The 21,686-nt window shown below is 43.7% G+C and overlaps 1 protein-coding gene across 5 annotated transcripts in view; it reads right to left on the bottom strand.

Moving 5' to 3' along the window:
* Nucleotides 1-21,686, bottom strand: part of PDE5A (phosphodiesterase 5A) — a 959,918-nt gene that overhangs the window by 31,041 nt on the left and 907,191 nt on the right. For all 5 annotated transcript variants that reach the window (XM_069630677.1, XM_069630678.1, XM_069630675.1 and 2 more), the window contains exons 18-20: nt 16,130-16,193; nt 12,783-12,857; nt 9,571-9,654 (exon numbers count right to left, since the gene is read on the bottom strand). In XM_069630677.1, the coding sequence (XP_069486778.1) occupies nt 9,571-9,654; nt 12,783-12,857; nt 16,130-16,193 (223 nt within the window). The remainder of the gene's footprint in view (nt 1-9,570; nt 9,655-12,782; nt 12,858-16,129; nt 16,194-21,686) is intronic.

Raw genomic sequence — 21,686 nt, 5'->3', positions numbered from 1 at the left:
AAGAAATTTAATGTATTGAAATGGTAAAATCCACAATCTTTTATAAATCTAATTTCTAATGGCATTTTTTGGAAATAATATTACTATTACTAATAAATTGGTTGTATTTACAACACACATAGGGTGTGCAAGGGACAGGAGTGTTCCGCAAAAGCCTGGGCCACTGCTGTTCTTTCATTGCCAGTCTGGAATTAACATGCCAGTTATACCAGTTATACCATTTACCAGCACTTTTTCAAACTACAAATATGCTGCTGGGGTGGCCTGATTTACATCGAGCCAAAAGCTGGAGGAAAATTAGGCACTCCACCGGCAAAAAATAGCCAGTATTACCTACACCGTTATTTCTGGTGCCGGTAATAATGGAAATCCCCCTTTTTGGAGTCTGACGGGACTATATGGATTGGGGATTTACCTACCCCTACTGGCACTCAGAATCTGCTGGTAATTCCAGCACAACGAGTGCAAGTAACAGTAATTCCGTTTGGTGGTATCCCGCCGGCTTTACTGGCAGCATACCACCAAACATGTCATGAATGCCTATGTTTTTGATGAAAAAGGTAGAAAATTGGGCCTTAAAAACAACTATGGTCCAGATAAGTGGAGAAGGGTGACAGGGCATCGTTACAGTACCTATAGGTGTTGTCTCTGGTGTTCAACAGTATTCAGCAGCATGTCAAACTGGAGTTTGGGCACTTTTAGTGCTGGGCCTGGGTGAAGTCATGGAGTGGTGACAGGTCTGAACAATGTGGTGCTGTTTGGCAGCTCCGTTAGCTTGCAGTTCAGAGACTCTGGGAATAGCCGACAGTGTCAGATCAGCAGCATTGGACCACTCGGTGACCTCAGGAACAGAGAAGGAGAGACTTGCCTTTGGTGGCGAGTGGGGCCAGCTGGCTCATCAGGGTCAGTGTACTGCAGCAGCATCAGCTGGAGGAGCTTGAGGACCAGGCAGCAGCGTTGAGTTGGGGATGCTAGAAGACTCAGAGACGCTCAGATGCAAAGACGGCAAAGATTAGTCATCAGTGTTGAGCGAACTTGGATATGCAGTGGCAGTTCAGTGTCAACATCAACACTGATTCCAGATGTTCCCTTTAAGAAGCTTGAATGGTGTCAAAAGGGCCCAAACTAGCGTTGCAGTGGTTGAGGGATGCAGGCAGTTCCAGGGGCAGCTTCCTTGGTTCTGTGGTTGCTGGTAGACCTAGTCCAGGGCTTCCAGGGACAAGGTAAGTCCTTCTCTTCTGCACTCCAACTCCAGAGAACCTATCTGGCACCTGCATGGGGATTCCTCTGCTCTGGTGAAGAATAAGGTTCTGATTTCAGTGCAGCCAGCAGAGAGGTCTTGGTCCAGCAGGAGTTCAGCCCCACTATTCCCAGGGAATTATATGGATTTCTTGTGCCTTCACCTGTTTTGCAGATGAATTTGGGACATGCTCTCCTCCCAAAAGAGGTCCAGTGCATCCAACTTGTCCTAAGATGAATGCAAGAATGTTGGAAGAGGGCTCCTCTTAAAGGCAAAGTACCACAGGGATAGGTTCAAAGTAAGCCTGCTGTTAGTGGGCCAAGCCTTGTTTTTTAAACAAGTGCCCTTTCCGTTATGACCTCACACCCAAAGACCATTGCCTGCAGGAAATGGAGGGGACAGGAAACGGAAAAGAACCCAAGATGATGTGACTCTTCTCCAGCCCTTTCTTCCTTCTATGGCTACTCTAACTCTGCCCTTTCCAATGCCTGCTGACTTTAAAAGGAGTCCAGTGGTCTGCACTGTCTTTGTTGTGTCCGTGCTGCGTTTGAAGCACTGACTCCCAGTAGATCTCCTGGTGGGAGTTCCTGTGCCCTGAGGAGAGATGTTATCCTTCCTGCAGGAGAATCAAAGGGGCAGCATACTGCAATTGTTTCACATGGTTGTAGTGGAGACAGTCAGATTAGACACTAATACTTAACAGTCCTTTCATAGCAGGGCCCTTCTCACAGAGCTGACACTAGCTTGATACCAAATTGCTGTTGCTGTATAATTACATGCTCTTAATATTCACTATGACACAACCAGGCATGACTTATATTTATAGATGTATGTGCCTGACTAAGGCATATCATTATTAAGTTTAAAAGTGGCAGAAGATTAAAAGTCACCTCTGCCTGTAGCAACGATGTGTTCCAGCAGCTGTCAGGAATGTGGATGTGACCTTTGAACCTGCTATGTGCTACTACAGGGCTGGTGCTGAGGGTGCCAGGAGCATGGCTCAGCAAAGGTACAAGGGTGCACTACAAAGTTGCCATGCAGCATTTATGAAAGGGGGTCTGATTAGCAGACATCCCTTTCAGAAATATAATTACCTGAATTATTTAATTTTAATAAAAGTCAACCTACCTTTTTACAAAGTAACTCTGATTGGGAGAACCTTGGAAGGGAGTTGATCTTATCCAAGGGGCACAGCAGATGGTTAATTTGTCCTAACAGAGGTTCTGGTAGGGTCGGATAGAATAGGATAGGATCAGTCATTCTAAAATTAAATAAAATGGGAAATGTATTTGTATCTTAAATAGTGTGAAGTCAGTTAAAGAGGTCACAAGTTACTTGGTCAATATTCTCAAGTGCCTTGTCGCTGCACATTCAAACAATGAAGGATGAATATACATAGGGCCTCATTAGGAGTTTGGCGGTACGGTAGCAACGGTGCCAGTAAGACACCGGCAGCGTTGCTACTGAATCGCCAAACTACGAGTTGTGCTCGCGGGTGCCTTCCATTCCACCAGGGCTTAACGGTGCGTTCACACCGGCAGCCGCAAATGGGCATTTACCGGTCCACCGAACTCAGAATGACCGGTAATTGCCCATTCGTGGGTGCCGGTGTCGGAATCGAGTTTGGCAGTAGCCGTGCCTTTCTTAGAGGTACGGCTACCGCCATACTCCTAATGAAGCCCATAGTCTTCAAGGGGCAGGTCACATCTAAACACGGTGCTGCAATTCTGCTACGCTCTTATTAACCGTGGTGCCTTAAGGTGATTTAGAAATTGTAGCCAAATGACAACGAAAGTAACCACATCATTCTATATATGAGTACAATACATAAATGAATACATGTGATGTATGGAGGGGTTCTGTAGGCAAGCTTTTTAAATGTCTGTTTAGGGTTTCAGTTCCCCACTCGCTGCCTTTTTTGTTCTGCAGTTCCGAGGTAAATAAACCTGCACTGTGATAATCTACACCTACACTCACACCATCCATTGCTTTATTTGCACATTATGTGGCCATCAGATGAGGGATATGGTATACACATATTCCCTAAGAAAGCATCAGTCTAAACAAAGCAAAGACTGTGCCACTTTAAATGTGGACTTGCTGGCCAAAGACAGACCACTTTAAAAGATGTTTACTCATCACAGATCTGCTTATCCTTGCTTTCAGATCTTTGGTTTGTGGCAGAGAACCTTCTCAGAGATTAATGAAATCCAAGGTGGGGCTTGTGTTATATAACCTCAAATGATAAAAGCAGGGAACTCACACATTGCAACTTAAATTAGGAAACATATTCTCTATTACAATCTATGCACCACACAACAGCCCCGCCCAACCTATGTTCCACTGGATTTATGCTTCTCATTCCTCATAATAAATTGTGTGCTCAGACTTGTACTCCAGGGATACAATTGTGCACAAACTGGAACTAGAGAGAGAGAGAGAGGAGGGATGGAGGGACAGAGAGCTGCATTGCATCGGATGTGGGGGGTGGGCAGCAAGGGGCGGGCAAAGGGACAGAGGGAAAAAGGAGGAAGTGTGTGTGAGAGAGAGAGAGAGAGAGAAAGAGAGAGAGAGAGAGAGAGAGAGAGAGAGAGAAAGAGAGAGAGAATGAGAGAGAGAGATAGAGAGAGAGAGAGAGAGAGAGAGAGAGAGAGAGAGAGAGAGGTGATGGAAATGGACACAGAGTGGATGGAAAACTATTACTTATATTTGTATGTATGTGTTTTGCTGGAGCGCATACCTTGCCCCAAGGTGTACAGAGGTCTGTACAGAGTGTTGGTGATATTTATGCAGCAACAATCGATACAGGGAATTCTTTCCTTCCCTGATCAAAAGCACCAGACCAATATTCCTTCTGCGTTCAATCTAGCCCTGTCTGTGATTCAACTAGAACCATGTAGATTTCACGCCCTTTAGCAATAGGTAAGCCAAGAACCAGACCAGCATATAGAAAGAATATATATTTATTAATGAATTGGAAATTAAGATTTGTATAACAACACAAATCATGCCACCTCACTCCGTGGTCCAAATGCTTTTTCTTTCCTAACAATCATCAGCATCAAAAAACTTTATAAGGCCATAGGGCATCAAAGTGCAGCCTAACAAAACATTTCTAAATGTTCTACATAACAATACAACAACATAGAGAAGTTAAAGTAAATTGGGGACAACAAGCGCCATATGCAAATGTAGGTACCCAAAACCCATCAGCTCCCAACCATCCTTGTCGCATAAGTGGCTGGAAGCTCAAAATAAATCTGCTGTTGACCACTGTGCCGTGGTGCCTGAGTCTTCCCAGGACATCATTAGACATTTGCTTGTTCCTAAAGAACTGTTTAACAGAGTCAGCATGCGAATCTCCCACACTGGGCATTCTAAGGCAACCCACCAAATCTTCCCTGGTCACAAAAGGACATTTCCCCACAGTACGAAGCAAGTGAAGGCATTTATTAGAGAGGGCATCGCTTGTTTCTTTCCTGCAAGGTGGCAGTTTCGGTACACTGTGCAGACAGATGGTGGTTTCTCTTTGCACCCCCTTGGTTGATGACTACGTTCACTGGGTCTCCTCCTCCTACGACTGTTTGACTTTAGTGCATGGGGTGTACAAGCCTCCATCGGGGTTGGTTTGATGCATTTGGTGTGCAGCTCTCTGGTGCCAGCGACAAGTGAGGGGCTGCTCCACCATTCTAATTCTTTGCTGTGACACAGTCTTCAGTCCTTCTCTTCGTGGTCTGAACTTACTAAAATTTTGCCACCGATGTCCAGCTTCTATATAATGGCGGCTACGCCTGCAGTCTATTCACTAGGTAAAGCCAGCCTCTATGATCATTTCTTGCTCCTTTTTAAGCAGTCTGTTCTCCTGTGTATTGCCATTGCCTCCCTTGTAAGAGCGTCCACATAAAATCTTCTTGGCCATGGTTCATAGTGGTGAATGTCTTTTCTTCATGCACAGAAAACGGGTGTTTTTAAAGGTTACAATTTCTTCACACATGATGCCTTTTTTAATATCTTGCATCGACCATCAACGTTCATCTTTGCATCCTGATATATCTTCACATTACACTGGCAATGGAGATTTGTTTTCCATGTGTTTGTTGTTCTAAGCTGCAAATGCACACCTTCCATGGTAACTGTTTCTATTTTTGCAAAGTTACCCTTTATTCTTTTCTCTCTGTGCCAGCATGGCTGCACATTAGGAATCATTAATTGAAAGTAGTTTCAGATCTTTGGCCTAGTTACTCAATGCAAGGCCCAAGTCCATGTTCGTATTTCTCTTTGGCAGTTGCAAGTGAAATACTGCCTTTTTTTCCAAACTGAAGAAGGCCCACATTTCCATGGTCTCTCTGCTTTATCCAAGGAAACAGCATTTTCTTTTTTGCAGTTTGAAAAGTAATTGCTGGCCACTTCTCTGCTAGTCCACAATGTGTTCAATGTTCTGCACTTTTAGGCTCATTGTGGCCTAGGCAGTTCACTTTTGTAAAGAAGTAAGTTCAGAAGTCAATGTAAACAATAATACCGTAGCTAAAGACATAGAGGGTGGAGAGAAAGAGGGGAAGTTCTGTATTACAAACGCATGGGGAAGACCAAGTGATTAAGTCAAATCTGAACAAAGAGAAAAAGATGACAGGAAGAACAGAAAAGAACGTAGACAGCAGTGAGGCTAGCAATGCAGAGCAAAAAAGGACAAGGACAGCGAGCTTTGGAATATCTGAGATAGAAACACATTTTTTTCATTTGTGAAATTTAGACTGAAGAAAGAGAAAGACAGGGCACCAATTAGGAATGCAGAAAAGTAGAGAGGAACGAATGCATCTGGGAATGGCTGAAGTGACAGTGCTAGCCTCAGAATGCACAGAGTAATGAAGTAATGATGGATATCGACTGGCAATACAGAGAGAGGGCAGTTATATTTATCGGCTGGGAAGTAAGTAAGAGGTGCAGAACATTAGATAAAACCATACTCGAAACAACAAAGAAAAGCAAATGGGGCAGGAGATGGCCTGATTAGATGACCATGGACAAAGAAGGTGGACCAATAGAGCAAGAAAAGGAATTTAAGTACCAGATAGATGATACATGAGTGATTGAAAATTCAGGACGTGAAAAAGACACAAGTGCAGGACAAAATGGCAATGCAGAGAGGGATTAATCCAAATGGGCATTGACAATGGCACATGTGGCTGGGTATATCATATGAGGCTATACAGGCCTAGGCTGGAGGTAGTACATCAGTTAACTCCTACTGTTGGCCATCTTAAGTGCTGAGCTAGGGTCAGAAATTCTAAAGGTATCCAACCCTCTTTCTCTATGTGCCCTGGCTTTGTTGTCCCTGGGGTGACCTTCTGAAATGGAGCATGTAGCATTCACTCTGCTCTTGCAAGGTTTTGTTTCAGTGAACCTCACATGCCATGGGCTACAGAAGAGATTCACAAGCACGCCTTTCACTACAGTGACTTACACAAGAAACAACAATTTTGGTAATTATGGAAAATTGCTTCTTAGTAATTTACCACAAGACTTGCATGCACATTGCAGTGCAAGTAGCACTGAAACATGTACTCTTTCGAGCTAGAAGGCAAGCTCCGGGGCAACTCATTTATCTTGGAAACAAGACAATGTTATGTTATGTTAATTAGACTTGTAAAGCGCACGGTCGCCCAAGGGCATTATGGCGCTGAGAAGAGAGAGCTGATCACAGAGGATGGCCTAGGAGCGAAAGAGTTAGAACAAAAAGGTCTTAAGGGCTCTTCTAAAACCGAGATGGTTAGAAGCACTTCTTAATGCCGGAGGAAGGTTGTTCCAGAGTCTAGCTGCCGTGATGGAGAAAGCTCTACCGCCAACCCTTTCACGATTGAATTTGGGAACGACAAGAAGATTGCTGGTCGAGGAGCACAGAGCCCGTGTAGGGATATAGTGAGTAAATTTTGCTTGCAGAAACTCTGTTCCTTGGCCGTGGACCGCTCGGTGTACAATACATAGAGACTTAAAGAGGACCCGCTGGCCCACCGGAAGCCAGTGCAGTTGGCAAAGTACTGGAGAGATGTGGGCACCATAAGGAGTGCCAGAGGCTAGCCTAGCCGCCAAATTTTCCATGCGTTGCAACCGCTGTATTAAACCAATTGGCTGCGACAGATACAGGGAGTTGCAATAGTCTAATCGTGAGAGCACTAGCGCAGCCACCACAGGGGGTAGAAGGCTTCCGGTATCATGGGTAAAGCCCTCTTGAGAAGCCTGATCTGATGGTGGGCGGTTTGGCATACAGCCGTCACTTGGTTGGACATGGAAAGGGTGGCAGAAAGAATAACGCCCAAGTTTCTCACTTTACTGACTGGGCTAGGAAGAGGGCCCAGAGAGGTGAGCCAGAAGGCTGAGGTCCACAGAGAGGAATCTGGAGGGCAGCCTACTACGAGTACCTCTGTTTTGTCGTCATTAAGCTTGAGCCAGTTCTGGTCCATCCAGTCCCCTACGGCTCTCAGGCAGTCGTGAAGGCACGACGACACCCCATCCTGGTCTTGATCTAAGCGGATCAGGATTTGGGTATCGTCTGCATAAGAATAGCAGTTGAGGCCGTAGGAGCGGAAGAGGCAGACCAGTGCCCAGATGTATATATTGAACAAAATGCACAGCGTTTAGAAGCTGGTCTCTGGCATTAAGTGCGCTATCGAAGATGCATTTTTTAAATCTTTAATTGAAACATTTAGAAAGAAAATGTTGCAAAATTAAGTGATTTATTTAAAAATTAAACGTTTTTCCACTTTTGAAAGTGCAGTTAAAACGGGGTTGCCAGTCTTGTGAGTGATAAAGGAAGCAGTCAGCACCGGCCTAAACATAACTCAACGAAGTACAGAACAGTTAGACAGGGGCATGATAAAGGTAGTGTTGTATGGACTCCAGTTTGAGCTCAATAGTAGGGAAGCCGTACTCTCTGGGTTTCACTCCAGCATACACAACATATCAACTGCAAAATACTACAACAAAACGACATATACAAGAAATATTTATGTTAAGGTTTCTGAACATATGCTATCAATTGAATTCTCCACAGGTCTACGCACTCACATTCTTGTTATTTTAACAATTATTGATTTGAATAAACATGTCAAGGAAAGGTTTCATGTGCAAGATTTATCCCACAATGCATTCAAGGGTGTTTATTTATATTCTCTTCAGTCCACTGTTTAGTATCTGCTTTAATTATCACTGTCTCCAGAGCCCTGGTTCTCTCTAGGCTGGACTACTGCAACAGCCTCTACCTCAACCTTCATGCTTCTGCCCTGCGCACTCTGCAACTCATCCAGAACAGAACCCCAAGACTTATCCTTGGCCTCAAGGCCAGGGACTGCATTTCTCCTACCACTGAAATCTCTTCACTGGCTCCCCGTGGCTGCAAGGACCCTCTGAATTGTCCACAAGGCTTTCTGGGGCCTGGGACCTACTTACCTTCAGCGTTCCCTTCCTAAATACTGTCCCTCTCGAGCCCTCGGCTGATCTACCTCCAACCTTCTGTGAGTGTGCCGGTTCTACAAACTGAGATTTGAAGGGAGATCCCTTTCCTCAGCAGGCGCCTCCCTCTGGAACAGCCTCCCTGCCACCTTCCACCTTGGGCCTGATATTCTCAATTTCCGGAAACTCCTCAAGACCTTCCTCTTCTCCTCTTCCTTCTCTCTCATCCTACCCTACTAACCTAGCACTCCGCTCCTCCTTCTCTCCCTCCTTTCCATACAGCTTACTGACTGGCCGTCTGGTGTACCTCAGAGTCTCACAGGACCCAGGCACCCCTGCCAGTCCTTCTGCACTTGCACCAGGGCCCTGCACCCCACCTCCTCACTGCACTTGTAATAAATCTTTCAGAGTTTCTCTCGCTGCACTTCACTTGTCTCTACCAACTGGGTGCACTTGGTCCCCTGCCCCTCACTTACCCTCCCACACTTTCACAATCTGTATACAGCCCTACCTGAAAATTGTTCTGTCTGTTCTCCCTTGTCTTCACCCCTTAATATGCGCTTGGAAAAACCGCAGAATCGCCACCAGGCCCATTTGCTGTTTCCAAACTGTTAAATGTATCATACCCACTTAATCTGCCTTTGTAGACCATTATTGTTTCCGAAATTCAAGGGCTCTGAGCGACTGTTGTTTTTTCCTCCCGTGTTCCCACCCCCCTTGAGCGCTTTGAAACTCTTGCCTGTGTATAGGCGCTTTATAAATAATCATTACCATTACCATTACCAATGCTGAAAATATCCCAAAACCTTGCCCCCGGCGATGAAAAGGTAACCCATTCAACCCATCAGTTGGTTCCAAAGTTTAGGCATCAGCACTTCACCTACCTCATACAGCTGTAAGCAGATGCCATCAATAAATCCGACCTGCATGCTGGGGATTTTATCCCTTTTCTCTCTGTTCATCAAATCCTGAAATACAACAGGATGGAGTAAATATGTGTTGACTAAACAGAAAGTGAAAAAACACAGCAGAAAATGTGGAAAATGAGGATCCGCAATGGTACTTTGCTGCAGTGTACACCACCCAGCCAACAACCTCAGAGGCGAAAATGTGCTGCAACCTAACGTGCAAAGTCAGGGCTTAATTTGTGTAAGATGTGCCAAAGCCCATCACTTTTAGTCTGGAGCGGCATTTTATCACCACGCGACAGAATGTGCAACAGTGGTCCTGAAATCTGAATTGCAGAACACTACATTTCCTTTTGGCTTGGGATCACGTGGCTCACACATAGTATGTAGTCACCTCTGCCTCCGAATCCCCTTGATGTCTCTTACTTACCTCTACTTTTTGCTGCCTCATCTTTCTCCCTATTAGTGTTGACCTACAACTTTCACTGTGTCTCCTCCTTTCACTTTGTCCCTCTGTCAATGCATCCAACCCCAAGCTTCCCTCATATCTCAGCAATTCTCGTTTTCCTCGTCAGCCTGTTCCTATTCATCAAGACTACTTCTCCCCAAACTTGCAGCTATGAGAACCTCTCATGAACCATTTAATCAATAGGATCATTTGGGACACAGCCTCATTTATCAAAGACATTCATTTTGGGGGCACTTAGGGACATGCATACATTTGAAATTTGTATTCCACTTTCGAAAAGTCTTAACAGCAACTGTAAGATACACAAATGTTTTAAACATGTTTTGTCTGTACACAGCCCAACTGAGTGTGGCTTATAGGGTAGTTTATCAGGGTACAATGCATATATGGGAGATCATCACACCAGTACAGCTGCGAGTTGTATTTTAGATGAACATAGTCCAAATCTTAGAGGAGTACATTTTTTAAGCAAATGTAAAATGAAGTAGAAAAAAAAGTACTATTATCACATTCATTTTCTTAATGTTACTTTTTGTATAGTTTGTGATTATCTCAAAAGTGGAGATGTAAAAAAATGTGTGCATTTACAAATAATGACATTGTACCTTGTGTTATGGTTGTGTGCGCACACCAATCAATCCCATACAATTACAGCCATTGGTATTCAAATTTAGGAATCAGGTTTGTCAAAGCAAGCGCCCGGGGGAGTCTATATGTTAAATGCAAGTTCATGGAACACTACCATGATCAGTTATAGCTACTACATGTCTGAGAGGCTACTCTACTGGATTGAAGTTTACGTTAGTGTGAAAAGATTTGCAGCCAACCAAATGACTAAAAACACACACAAAATACCATATGAGTGGCACACACCAGAAACATGTGGTGTATATTGCTCCTAAATAGCCAGAGCTACATGTGGGTCTGTGCAGTGCAGTTTACTTGTATCAGCACACCACGAAACACCATGCGACAGTGTAGTGGAGTGAGGGCGCCAGTGTCTCCGCTGGAATGTCTGCTAATCAGTGTAAAGCTGCCTTTTGGAAGCTTATATTTTGGTTATGGAATGATTCAGGAGATTTTCAGATATTTGTCTTTTTCAATTTTTATGACATTTTCAACAACTTCCTGATTGTCGATATACATGACATTTTGTTTGGTCTGTATAAACATGGGAGGACGGATTAAAGAAAAAGCAGTCAATTAGTGTTACATTACTTGTAAACAGACTGTAACTCCAGACCCTATTTATGCTAGCTGAGAAACCTTTTTAAAGAAAACCTTCAAAGTTCCAAGGGTATTAGAATATTAGTAACACTGGTCCTCGTGTCCTTTGGGTGTGGTCTCATCATGAAACTTTCTGGGAAGGTCTCAGTATTCCATTGTTCTGGGAAAATTAAATGGCCCATTTTAAGCCAAATCTTTCCTTAGGTGGGTTCTGCCATTTTCACATAGAATTCTAAGATGTTATAAACTTTTTTCAGCACAACAACAGCCAGAATTTGCCATTGATCAAATTTGACATTATTCTACAAGGGTTGTGGCTATGCCACAGGGCAGAGGTGGGTCCTCTAGCAATGTGAGATGACACCCTATAGGCGTTGCTTCATCTGTAGGTGGGCGACGTTTCTGCTCCTCTTTTGATCATTTACATCTGCCCTTTAACGACGGTCTGATACCAAATCTACTTCAGCGATACTTAGCTATAAATTCATATCTTGTTGATGTCCATTGGACCAACATTACAACATTCAAGACTACATGCCTTGCTTCCGTTAAGTATGGTGAAACCTTATTTACATGTTATTTGTAGAGAAGAGTGGGCAACAGAAGTTAAGACTTGGGGAACTCTCGGTTTGACTATGGCCACTCCCTCTGATAAGGGCCTTTGTATTTTCTCTCAAACCGCAGCAGTGTCAGAATGCAGCTGCCAAATTGATATCTGTTTTTCCAAGAGGCCTATATGTCATCAGCCTGAGCTTCCCCGAACTGGTTGCCGATCAAAGAATGAGTAATATTTAAAATTCTATTTTCAATACATACATACATTTGTGGTACTTCCCAAGAGTACCTTAGAGAAATAATTCAGTGGCAATAGTATTTCTGGATACTAAGAGAGTTTTCCTTGAAGAGTGTTCATCAGCAGAATAGACTATTAACTCCACAGCAGGCGCCTTATACACTCACCCTCTTCTCCTAATGTCTCACCACTATCCACACATTCGTTAGTAGGATTATGGCCATCAATGGCTGGGGTATAACCTTTTGGTTCTATCATGTAAAATGCCCAACCAAATTATTTTATGATGGACTAAGTTTGGTTAGTATCACAGATCCAGCGATATATAAAGTGCATTTATTACAGTGCTATGTACTGTTTGTAAGAGTTGAATCACGTATTTCCGTGTTAATATTTCCACTATGAATGCCTTGCAAGACACATATGTGTTACCTTTGTTGCAATTGATTATGGAAGAAAGCCCAATACTGATTATTTAGGGGTTGCACGTTGTTGTTCCTTAGGAGACACTGTTGTTTTGAAAAGAATACTTAATTTTAATTACATTTTAGACCTTATCCTCTAACGTTAAAATGCTCAAAGTAGGGATTCTGCACACAAAGCACTTAATACATGTATACATTGACACATATTGTCAAAACACAAGATATATTGTTCACGGCCTATGTTTAATAGCAGGCAGAATAATGGGCGACTTACTATCGGCTCTATGTTCAGTTCCCTTCTCTCCTTATCTCCTTGGTCATAGAACTCTGCAGCAATGAGCTCAGCTATCTGCAAGAGAAGTGTGTATTAATTCCAACAGACCAGGTACTGTGCAGCACAGGTTCCCACCACTCCATTTACAAACATGAAAGAATATTTCACTTTTCAGCTTTAATGTTAGTATTCAAGAGTGTCTTGTGTACCACATGTATATGTAGAAAGAGACAGGGGACTAATCCTCTGATCGATGAGACCAATCCCAACGGGTACTACACCCTTACCATCTGCTTCATTTTATTCTTCTGTTTTGAATGATTTGGCATAATTTTGCCACAATTTCACCATATCAATGCGGGTTGAAATGGAGCTACAAAATTATTGTTATACGATTTTGTGCTAAATAAAAAGTATGCAAAATCATGAATAAACAGAAAAGCATATGGTGACATTGTGGCAAAATTATAAAAAAAACAGAAGTGTGTAGTACCCGTTGGCACTGGTCTCATCGATAAATGGATTAGTCCACAGTCTCTTTCTACTTGTTCATCCCTAACAAGGATGTATGATTTAGACCTATACACAAGATGTCTAAAAATAGGAGTGCTTCTGTAACTCTGGTTTGATATCAAATGTATAGGGAAGGAGATCCAGCTGCGTAAGGGATTTTATTTATTTAAATGTATAAAGCGGCTAGCGGCCCATAGGCATCGTGGCAGAGGAATCTGGGAGGGTCATGAAACATCTACAAGGTCCTGACCAATGGCTGTCTCATTACTTTTTGGACACCTGTTTATACACAGGTCAATGATTTCAGGGCAGCTACAGCTTGGAATTGATTCCTTCCATTGCAGCCTGCTCAGCAGCTTATAGGGGCATGCATGGAGCATGTCAGAGGCAAATAGATCAGATCCAGAGTGCAGGTACTCCTGGCTCCAAATAGCAAATGTTCAAGAGGTACATTTGAAAGAAAGCACCCAGATTCCAGCCTGGAGAGATCAAACATTATTCATCGATTATACTGAAACCTAGGCTGAGCTAGCATTCTGTGAAGCTCATTCCTGTGTTATCACAAAGGCCTAAATCCTAAATAATGCTGATGCCATAAAGACCAAATATGAAGCTACGGAAGCGACTGAGCCACCTCAGATATTTTGAGGAAACACATCACATTCTGAGTACATTACTGGCTATCTTTCCCCCAAGCTAAGGGATTGAGTCAGTGGTATGGATGATACTTAATGACTGCAGGCTGACGCTGTATAAAGGTGGGTGGGAGTCTTTGTCCTTGTGAAAATCTCTATGGCATTATTATTTTTGCCATGTTTAATAGAGGAAAGAATTCAAGCGTCTGCTCTAGCTTGGTGGCTGTCCGTCATGACCTTATGGCTTAATCTCTAGCCCTCAATCCATGATCCTATGACCCACAGCCTAGGACTTATAGGTTCACCACAAGAAGCGGGCAGGTCTCCACACATTCCTGACATCTACATTGAACTGATGGCTTAAATCAATCAATCTTCCACTCTGGCATAGCATAATTACGCAGATGATGCCCTGTTCTTGCTGAGCAGACCACCCCAACTAACAATACCTGGTGTCTACCAGACATTGATCACCGACCAAGAACCCTCCTAATGTGAACTCAAGCAAGACTGCAGTGAAACCCATGTGCAATTGGTGGTCGAAACATATGACTCATATTACAACAGTATCCAGAGCAGTTCGTTTTGTCTGAACATTGAGATATTTGCACATTTTTGGATTTTAGTTAAAGCGTCACTTTTAGCCAGGCTTTCGTTATATGTAGACAGTTGTGCCAATGTAGTCTACTTTGACCTCTCAAAAGCTGGGCCGACTTAAGTCCAGCTGGATTTTGAGATTTTAAGTCTCTAGTTTTAAAACAAAATTTGAAAAAACAAACCTAAAATTACATCTCAAAATGGTAAGTCTTTGCACATTTTGTATACTTTGCACTGATATGCATTTATGTTAGAAAATGTTCCAACTTCTTCCCACTCCGGTACCATCTTTCCTCCTCGTGTATATTTCCTTGTCTGTGCACTCTTCCTATTATTATAGACTTGCCACCACCCGACTGTCCTACTGGACCCTGCTCCTTTTCACTGAAACCACGTGGTCTTGTGCCCTTTTTTAAAAAAAAACGTGTACCTGTTATTATTATAATGAGAGCACACCCACAGCTTCTCCCTCTTTAACTTGGTTACTTTTTAAAGTGGTTCTTAGTTGTTGCTCTGTTTTTTCTTTCAAAATTGTGCGTTGTCGAGTTTCTTTGTTCTTCTAGGGTGGCAGTGGGTGCAGATTCTGCTAGAACACCACACAAGACCACTCTGCTCAAGGTGCCCTACTCTATCTTCCCTCAACTGACTCCCTGTGGCCAAAATGGTCCAGTTTGAGACCCTCATATTGGTCCAGAAATGTTTCATGGTCAGTCATTACTTTCTCAAAAGTTTCAACTTATCTAGTCCAGTCACTGCCTGCATTCTTCAGAGGACCCTGGCACAGAACCCCCAAACTGAAGGAGCACATTCTCAGGATACTCTCAATCATACCCAGTTACGTGTTTGTTGAGCGTGTCCTCTGTCCATTAAATTTACCAGCCATACTCCTAGTTTTATAATGCAACACACCCGTTGCTTCTCTTTGCAGCCCAGTACGTCTCACAGATGCTCACAAATCGTAGCCATATCTTGTGATAAGGCCAAGCAAGCCAGCATAGTAGGTGTTAATGCTAATCATGTTAAGGAGCAGCGTTACCCCACACCTCACAGATGGTCACATTGAGATGTCCATGATACCTTTAGCTACTGGACCCCAAATGTAATTAACCCATATCACCCTGAACAACTTTTTACCTGCTCTTTGGTGAGATGGTCCAGTCAAAGGATTTACTAGCGGATGGGCAGCATTGTCGTGGCTGTCCCATGGAACCTTCCTTTTGTTTAAAGTACATGAACCATACAATTTGTATTTGAAAGGTGAATAGGAGTACTATAAAACCTGCTCAACTACACTACAAACAGGAATTCATGCATTCCCACAAGTTAAAGTGGGTTGTAGCATTATTAATAAACAGCCAGGCCATTGATTGCAAATAATCAAGACTAAAATCTCTTCGATTGCAAATAATCAAGACTAAAATCTCTTAGCAAATTGGTCAGTTTTGATTACACATTGGGAAATTGGGTTAAAACTCTATTTTCCTGGATTTCTGGGTGACCCAGGCACATGTTGCACGAGTCTAACACTTCTGTATGATCAGAATCAACAACATGCAGCTTTTGCAACATCCTGGAAAACTCTTATAGCCAATAAATAAATACCCGCTGCTGGACTGGCCAGGGCTTTGTTATTGCAGACACGTCACAGGCAGTCATCAGCATTGCTCTGTGGAAAAAGAAGCAGAACGTTAATCGGACAATTCTCTGTTCCCCCTGTACTGCTTGGAGACAAACCATATGCGGCAAATTCTAACCATGTGCAAGGCAACGATAACGCCTGCACAACTAGGGGATACAAGCCACAACTCCCCCATTAACTGACATTGCATGCACATCATGTCATTACAACTTTCTTCAGCACTCTTGCCACAAAGTGTTAACATGCAGTGAGGCAGATTTTAAAATACACTTGCCCGTCCTTCATAAAAAATCAAATTCATCCAAGAGTTAAATCAACATTATGTTTTTAGTGAAGCACCACAGATCACTTAATAAGTTGATGACCCTGGAATGGGGATGTCCTTTTGCCGGAGTGTCTGGTGGCATTTTCGTCAAGTACTCAGGCTGTGTTCAGGTGCAAGATAAGACTAGCCTTGCATCCAAGCGGGAGTCTGAGGTCAACTGTGGGCTATGGGGCTCCTAAATAGAAGATTCTAATTGGTTTCTTTGTACCCTTATTAGCCCAACTGTCCCACATAGTCCCTGTGTCGAAACTATACCTCTTGTAGGTAATAGAATGAAGGAACTAATCGATTAAAAGGCGTATAGATATAGTGTAGACTTGAAAACAAAGTCACTTTGAGGTACCTGGTTTGGTGTGGTGACGGCACATAGATTTCAGGAAAGTTGGTTGTTAAGTTATTTCTGCAGGCAAGGTGGTGTCTTTGAAACTAATATTCCCAGGGAGCAGGCTTCAAAGTCAGTCCTCAGAGTCCAAATTCTATGCCAAGAATGGAGGCGAGCTTTATACTTCAACTCCTTTAATCTTAACCCTTCAGCAGTTTCGACAATTTAACTTTGAAAAATCCAACTTCACTTGTTCCCCATTTTAGAACTACAGTCCCCAACAGTTCCTCTCCAGTCAAGAAGTTGTTTCACGACTTCCTGTCCTGGGAGCCCTCAAACTGCTTCCTGCCTGGGTCCCTTCCTCTTCTTTTTCTGATCTTCAGCCAGATACGTTCTATCTCGTCTGCAGAGGGCATTCTTAGCATTTATTTGTTAATTTTGCCTGTATATGATGTGTGATATTTACTTGGAGACAAGCATTCACATGTAGAGCATATGATAAACGTTGAGAACTATCTGTCTCAGAGCTAGGATATTTAGGTATTGGAACGAATGTACCAAATATCATTTCCGAACAGCGTGAGCACTTCGTTATACAAAGCTGGTTCGCTGAGCGCGTTAAGCACGACTCTGCATTCTGAACACCCGCCACATTGGGTTACCGAAAGCAGACACTGTGAGGGCTTCTGCCGGCTCGGAGCTCAGAGCGGGACCCATGCTCACATCGGAGCATGACCAGGGGCCCGCTCACTAGCATCTGAGGGCAGACCCGGCTCCCTCCCTTGGAGAGGCAGAGCCTAAGACCTGATCAGCGTGACATTGCACAAACTCACAGGAGAGTCACGCAGCGATTAAGAAGCCAGCACGAGCAGAAGACGGTCGCTTGGTCGAAGCGGGCAGATTTCACCTCTGTAGTACACAACAGGAATAAGCTGTGAAGAAAATCCCCACCCAGCAAATTGCCAGCAATACTATATTGCAAGGGCAATTTTCACCTGGCATAAAGTAAGCCAGATTGTTGGCAATACCTACAATGCCAGTGCCAGCCCAGTCACATGCAAGATTTGTCAAAGATACCACGGACGTGCAACTCGCCCTGGCGGTTCAGGCACAGGCACAAAGCACCAAAAATCACTCTTCTTTTGAATATTTCATCAATCATGTCTGACTGCAATTGGAGTGAAGAGGAATGTACAGAGAGCGACCTGGCACTCAGTTTTAAAAAGGTGCTGGGTAACTCATTGGTTGAAGCCATGGCAGAAGGGGTCAGACCCCTCCAAGAGAGATTATCCACCCTAGAGAGAATTCTAAGGAAGAAGACTACGGGCACACAGAGTAAATCTTTTCAGAGAACATCCACAAAGGCTACCACTGCAGTGGGTACCCTACAGGGTAGGACCAAAGGCCGTAAGACACTTGTCTACTCCCCCGGCTCAGAATCTTGGGGACCAAGCCCCAGAGGCTGCTGACACCTTTGGGAAGCTAACAGAAGCATTCCTTCAGCGATCAGCGGTGCCGAGCCTCCATACCCCCATCCCTCGGGACGATAATATGGGCAACACTGCAGAAGACGCAGACGAGCACGCCCCAGATACTGATACATCCTCCCAAGCAGAGGATGCCATTCCTAAACAGGAACGGCATCCACTGGGGGGCTCAAAAAAGCCAGGAAGAAGAAGAACATAGAGACCCCAAATGCAAAAGTCTCAGACATGTTTGACCCTGCCAATATTAGGAACCCCAGATCCTCAGATTGGCAGTCATCACCCAGAGTGGCATTGTACATGTCCCAGAGAATAAGGAAACCCCTGGACAAGGACATCAGAATGCGCATGAGTGGAATACCTTCGACTGGATGATAACGTTTATTATTAAGGCGTCAAAAGATTTAAGAAAAGAGATGGACAGGTCCTGGAAGAGCTGCCAGGAGAAACTGCTAGACCTCACAGGACCAATAGCAAACATTATGGATCTAGTGGAACGTGCCAGAGATACAGGTGAAGCAGTCAATTAGGTCACCCTAAGGCTTTATGTTCCTATGGACTATGGAACGCTAATTGTGTGATTTCTTCAGAGAGACGCAGAGGTCTACTCATAAAAATTGATTCTAAGTTGAATGACCTCACCTCGAACGAAGCAAATACAAATCCCAGTAGTATATCTGCCAGTAGCTGGAGAATGATACCATTTTTGATACAATTTTTGCTAAACTGGCATGAGCTACGCAGCAATGCATGGGTGTTACAGACAGTGCAGGGTTTCCACTTAGAGCTCATTCAAACACCTACACAAATGTTGTAGCCAGGCCCAATTCAAATGTCCCAGATAGAACAGGTGCTCCTGGAGAGGGAGTTTTCCCAGCTCAACCTCAAAGGGGTGACCAGACCGCAACCCCAAATTCGTAAGCAATATGTTCCTGGTTCAAAGAAGAAAGTCCGACCAGTCATAAACCTGAGAAACCTAAATGGGTGGGTTACCTTCAGGCTCTTCAAGATGGATGGTATTCCCCTCCTGAGAGACATTATAAGGAAGGACGACTGGTTGGCAAGTTCAGACCTCAAAGACACACACCTGACGATCCCAGTGGTGCAGGAACACCAATCCTTCATGTCTTTCAGTTGGGCGGGATGACTCTGGTGATTCAGGACACTGCCACTTGGACTCTCGGTGGCCCTGTGGGCATTTACAAAACTCATGAGACTGGTAGCAGCAGCCAACAGACAAAAGGGCATCAGGATAATAATTTAACTGGACAATATCCTGTAGCATCAACAAAGACACACTCAAGTCTCACACCCAGTGGGTGAAAGGTCTCCTGACGTTGTTAGGGTTCCACATCAATCTCGAAAAAACACATATGTCCCAGAGCAGAAGGATAGACTTCCTCGGTTTCATGCTAGACACAAAGAAGGCCGCGCTGGAGCTTCAAGGGAGGAATCAATGGAAACCTTTTCAATAGTCTCGACCGATGAAGCTGATTTACCTGTTTCATGTTTTCAAAACCAATTACCAACTGGCATATCAACTGTGCTCCTTGGGTCTGACCTCTTTGCTTTGTCTTGATCATCTCGTGGGAAGTCATTGATGCGTTAGTCATATTAACTTGGACCTAACGGAGCACTTCCTGCTTCCAAAGATTGCTGGATTGTAAGTATTCTTGTGGATGGAAGGGATTACGATTCCAGAATCTTATTCCTGCCTGAAGACTCCAACATTTAACTTAGAACACTTGGAGCAATGAGACACATTGTAATTCTGACCCATTTCTTGAGTTATCAGTTTGCCCGCTTTTATCTGAAGAACCTCAATCAACGTCTGGCTTTGATCTCCATGCTGTTGGTGGGTCCATTTGGAGACTACTTGATGCATGACACAACATTTTGTGTCATTTGATGGATACAAGCTGTCAGTGGCTGGTAAAGTCATCCAGTTAGGGGTTAGAGCGAAGTTGAGCTGGTCACCCTGTGCTGAGGAGGCACCAGGTCTAGAGCTTCATGGACAGAGTACACTTGCGCTCACTTGAAGTACATTTCATTTTCGGAGTCATGCCTTTTCAGTAGTTTCCGAAAAAGTCGATTGGTTGAGCTTTACTTTTATTTACAGGCCAGGAGCTAGTAAATAAGAACCAGGCTAGCGGGCTGATCTAGTTGGTAATGGCCAAAGTGTAGGGATTGCGCCTAACTTGGTCTTGGCAGTTCAGTTACCATCCTTATTGCCATCAGCACCTACAAGAAAAAAACTTGACTGCTAAAGCAGTTTTAAACAAATAAAAAAGTACCAGTATCTATGTGAAGTTTTCCCTCCCTGCATCCAAACGCAGGCCATCAGTCTGTTTTCAGTGCTTATTACGAAGCTATGAGCCATACTGAAAAGGAAGAACTAGAGAACCGATACAGTGAGGGAAAAGCAGACATGAAACAACATTTTTTTTCCTATAATTTTTCTTCATATGGCAATGTACCCCATTTTTACCCTCATGGGTGCTAACAGAGTTTCTGGTTGGTTGGGAGCAGGTGGTCAGAGGTAGTGGTGATGGGCACACATTCCTCAGGCTGCTGGGAATGCAGAACATTACTAGTCAATAAAGCCTGCATTCCGCACAGCCTGATTGGCTGAATACTCTTCCTCAGGTGTAACATTCATTCAAGCACTGACACTGATAAATATCTGACTTTGCGTAAATCATCTTGCCATATCCCCATCGCTATAGACGAGGTTGCTGTAGGTGTGTAGTTAGCCTCATATGACACACGCCTGGCCCTTGGCTCATACGTGTGTTAAGCATAGTGCACATGGGTTACCATCGGGGATCCAGACTGGATGCTTCTAACGTGGGTTTAGTGCATTTATGCAGCCTTATCATGAAGGCTCTTTCGTCTGCCCTGTTTTGGATCCACTATAGAGTACGCAGGAGTATTAACAAGCAAGCCGTGCAGATTGTATGGTACAATCGGTTGTTTCATCCCCAATATATTTTTCTATGTTTTTTCTTCAGAGAATGTGTCACCGTAAAACTCATCGAAAAATATAGGGGGCATTAGGGGTTTAAGGGGAAATAAGAGGTACGGGGGAATAGAGAGTAAATAATAGGGAAGAGAGTGTGCTTGGAGGGAAATCCCCCCAAATATATATATAAAAAAGTAAATTCGTTTTTTCGGTAAAAAGGTTTCACCAAAAAACTTGTTGAAAAAAAACTGGGAATGAAACAACATAGAACGGGTAAAATCTAATGTGGGCTACGATATCGACAACTTTACTAGTTGGTCTAACTGTAATAAGGGATGTCGCTCCGGGAGCACAAAGACAGGGAAATGCTTTCCATTCACTATATATGCACGTATTGGGTGAAGGAGAATCCGGCACCACCACCGAG

This window comes from Ambystoma mexicanum, chromosome 6q (genome assembly GCF_040938575.1).
Source record: "Ambystoma mexicanum isolate Mex_15411 chromosome 6q, UKY_AmexF1_1, whole genome shotgun sequence".
Taxonomy (NCBI): Eukaryota; Metazoa; Chordata; class Amphibia; order Caudata; family Ambystomatidae; genus Ambystoma; species Ambystoma mexicanum.
The sequence above is the reverse complement of the archived record's forward strand: the minus strand, read 5'-3'. Positions and strand labels throughout refer to the sequence as shown.